Here is a 2,002-nt window from a genome sequence, read left to right as displayed (position 1 = left end):
GGACGAGAACGACAATGCGCCACTGGTGCTGTACCCCTCGCAGGACAGCAGCCCCGCGTCCAGCGAGCTGGTGCCCAAGTCATCTGAAGCGGGGTACCTCGTCACCAAAGTGGTGGCTGTTGATGCCGACTCGGGGCAGAACTCGTGGCTCTCGTACCACCTGCTGAGGGCCACTGACCCTGGGCTGTTTGCAGTGGGTGCCCAAAGTGGGGAGGTGCGGCTGAGGAGGCCGGTGACAGAGAGGGATGCTGTGAAGCAGAAGCTCGTCGTCCTGGTGCGAGACAACGGGCAGCCACCGCTGTCAGCCACCGCTGCACTGAGCGCGCTCCTGCTCAATGACTTCTCAGACGTGCACCTACCACACAGCAGCCTGGCCACGGAGGATGAGGGTGGCTCCCTGACAACCTATTTAATCATTTCATTGGTCTTTGTCTCAGTCCTCTTCCTCGCATCCATGGCAGCCTTCATCGCGCGCCAGGTGTGCAAGGGCAAGGAGCTGAAGGGGGGGCACGTGCTTTACGGCACTGGCAACTTGCAGAGTGGCCTGGCTGACGCGGCCGCTGCGGGGACCCTGCCCCACGCCTATTGCTACGAGATCAGCCTCACGACGGGCTCGGGCAACAGTGAGTTCAAGTTCCTGAAGCCCATCCTCCCCAGCCTGCCACCGCAGCACAGCGGCATGGGCAGGGGCACGGGCGATGAACAAGAATTCTCCCGTGGCCCTGTCACCATGGAGGATGTGGCACCAGACAACCCAGGGACGCTTTCTGCGGAACAGTTCGATAGTCTTTCCTTCAACTAGCATGGAGTCAAGCACAGCCAGAGGCTTCGTGCCTCGCAACGGGAAGGGATCTGGGCTACAACACGTGGCAACGTTCCCCCAGAGTAAATCTGCATTTGCCATTGGCATCACCGATTTCCCACAAATTCTAAGTCAGAAGAAAGGTTGTCTCCCCCTCCCAAACTAAAGAAACAAAAGAAACTAAGGCTCCCTCAGTCAGGCAACGGTATGTTTCAGCTCTGTTTCAGCCTTTTCTGAAATGCTTGGCATGTGGGGTTAGGTCCAGGGCCCCCAGCTAAGTTCTTGTCTCACTGGCTGTTAGGCAAGACCCTGAACTCCTTATTCTGTGCTGTTATGCAATGGCACAGTTGGGCAGACAAATCCCATGCTCGCTGAAAAGCACGTAGCCCACCTCCTCAGTCAGGAAAGCAAGGAAATTGTGAGTACTGTGTTACAACGTGGTGCAAGCGTGGGGCTCTTTCTCCTCTGGATCCTGGATGTCTCTGTGTGAGATGTGTGGGCTCTGTCACTATGTCTGTCCCGACAGCCTTTGTTTGCCTGCACAGGCTGCACGATTGCTGCCCGGCAAAGCAGGGAGTTGCTCACATCTAACTGTTGCGATGTGCACAATTCCAACTCATCAGGCAAGGAGGGTGTTTTGATCCTTTGAGTACAGAAGTATCATCTTCCCTAGGGGAGAGCAGTAAAACATGAGAGATCTTCTTTTGGCCCAGAAGAGGGGGTTGGGCGGGCAGGCTTTCTTGCTGGGATTGCCTTGGACATACAGCAGCACAAACGGTGTTGGGACAGGCTGCAACTGTACAGAGGTGTGAAAACATGTTCAATTGAGTTTGGGTGCGTTGTAGGGAAACTCTACAAGTGGCTTCAAAGAGCATTTTCTGAAGGCAGAATCAAGATGAACTTGGAAAAGGGCCCCTGAGCTTGTTCTCATCTTTCTTGTTCCCAACTTCAGAAGCTCCTTGATGGGAGTGGAGAGCTGTCCCAATAGGATTTTCTGGGTTTGTCTTATCATAGAAGCACAGAATCGTTTAGGTTGGAAAAGACCTTTAAGACCATTGAGCCTAACCGTCAACCCAACACCACCATGTCCACTACGCCATGTCCTGAAGTGCCACATCCATGCATTTTTTGAACACCTCCAGAGATGGTGACTCCACCACTTCCCTGGGCAGCCTGTGCCAATGCCTGACAACCCTATCA

General features: G+C 54.5%; 1 protein-coding gene across 1 annotated transcript in view; it reads left to right on the top strand.

Moving 5' to 3' along the window:
- The window catches only part of LOC104839141 (protocadherin gamma-B2-like), a gene marked incomplete at its 5' end in the record, with an annotated part of 2,055 nt that extends 1,253 nt beyond the window's left edge, over positions 1-802 (top strand). The window contains one exon of the mRNA XM_010579262.1: positions 8-802. Within this exon, the coding sequence (XP_010577564.1) occupies positions 8-802 (795 nt within the window). The remainder of the gene's footprint in view (positions 1-7) is intronic.
- Between the last annotated feature and the right edge of the window lie 1,200 nt (positions 803-2,002).

Source organism: Haliaeetus leucocephalus, unplaced genomic scaffold (assembly GCF_000737465.1).
Source record: "Haliaeetus leucocephalus isolate CR32 unplaced genomic scaffold, Haliaeetus_leucocephalus-4.0 Scaffold656, whole genome shotgun sequence".
Taxonomy (NCBI): Eukaryota; Metazoa; Chordata; class Aves; order Accipitriformes; family Accipitridae; genus Haliaeetus; species Haliaeetus leucocephalus.
This window is presented reverse-complemented; position numbering and strand designations above follow the sequence as displayed.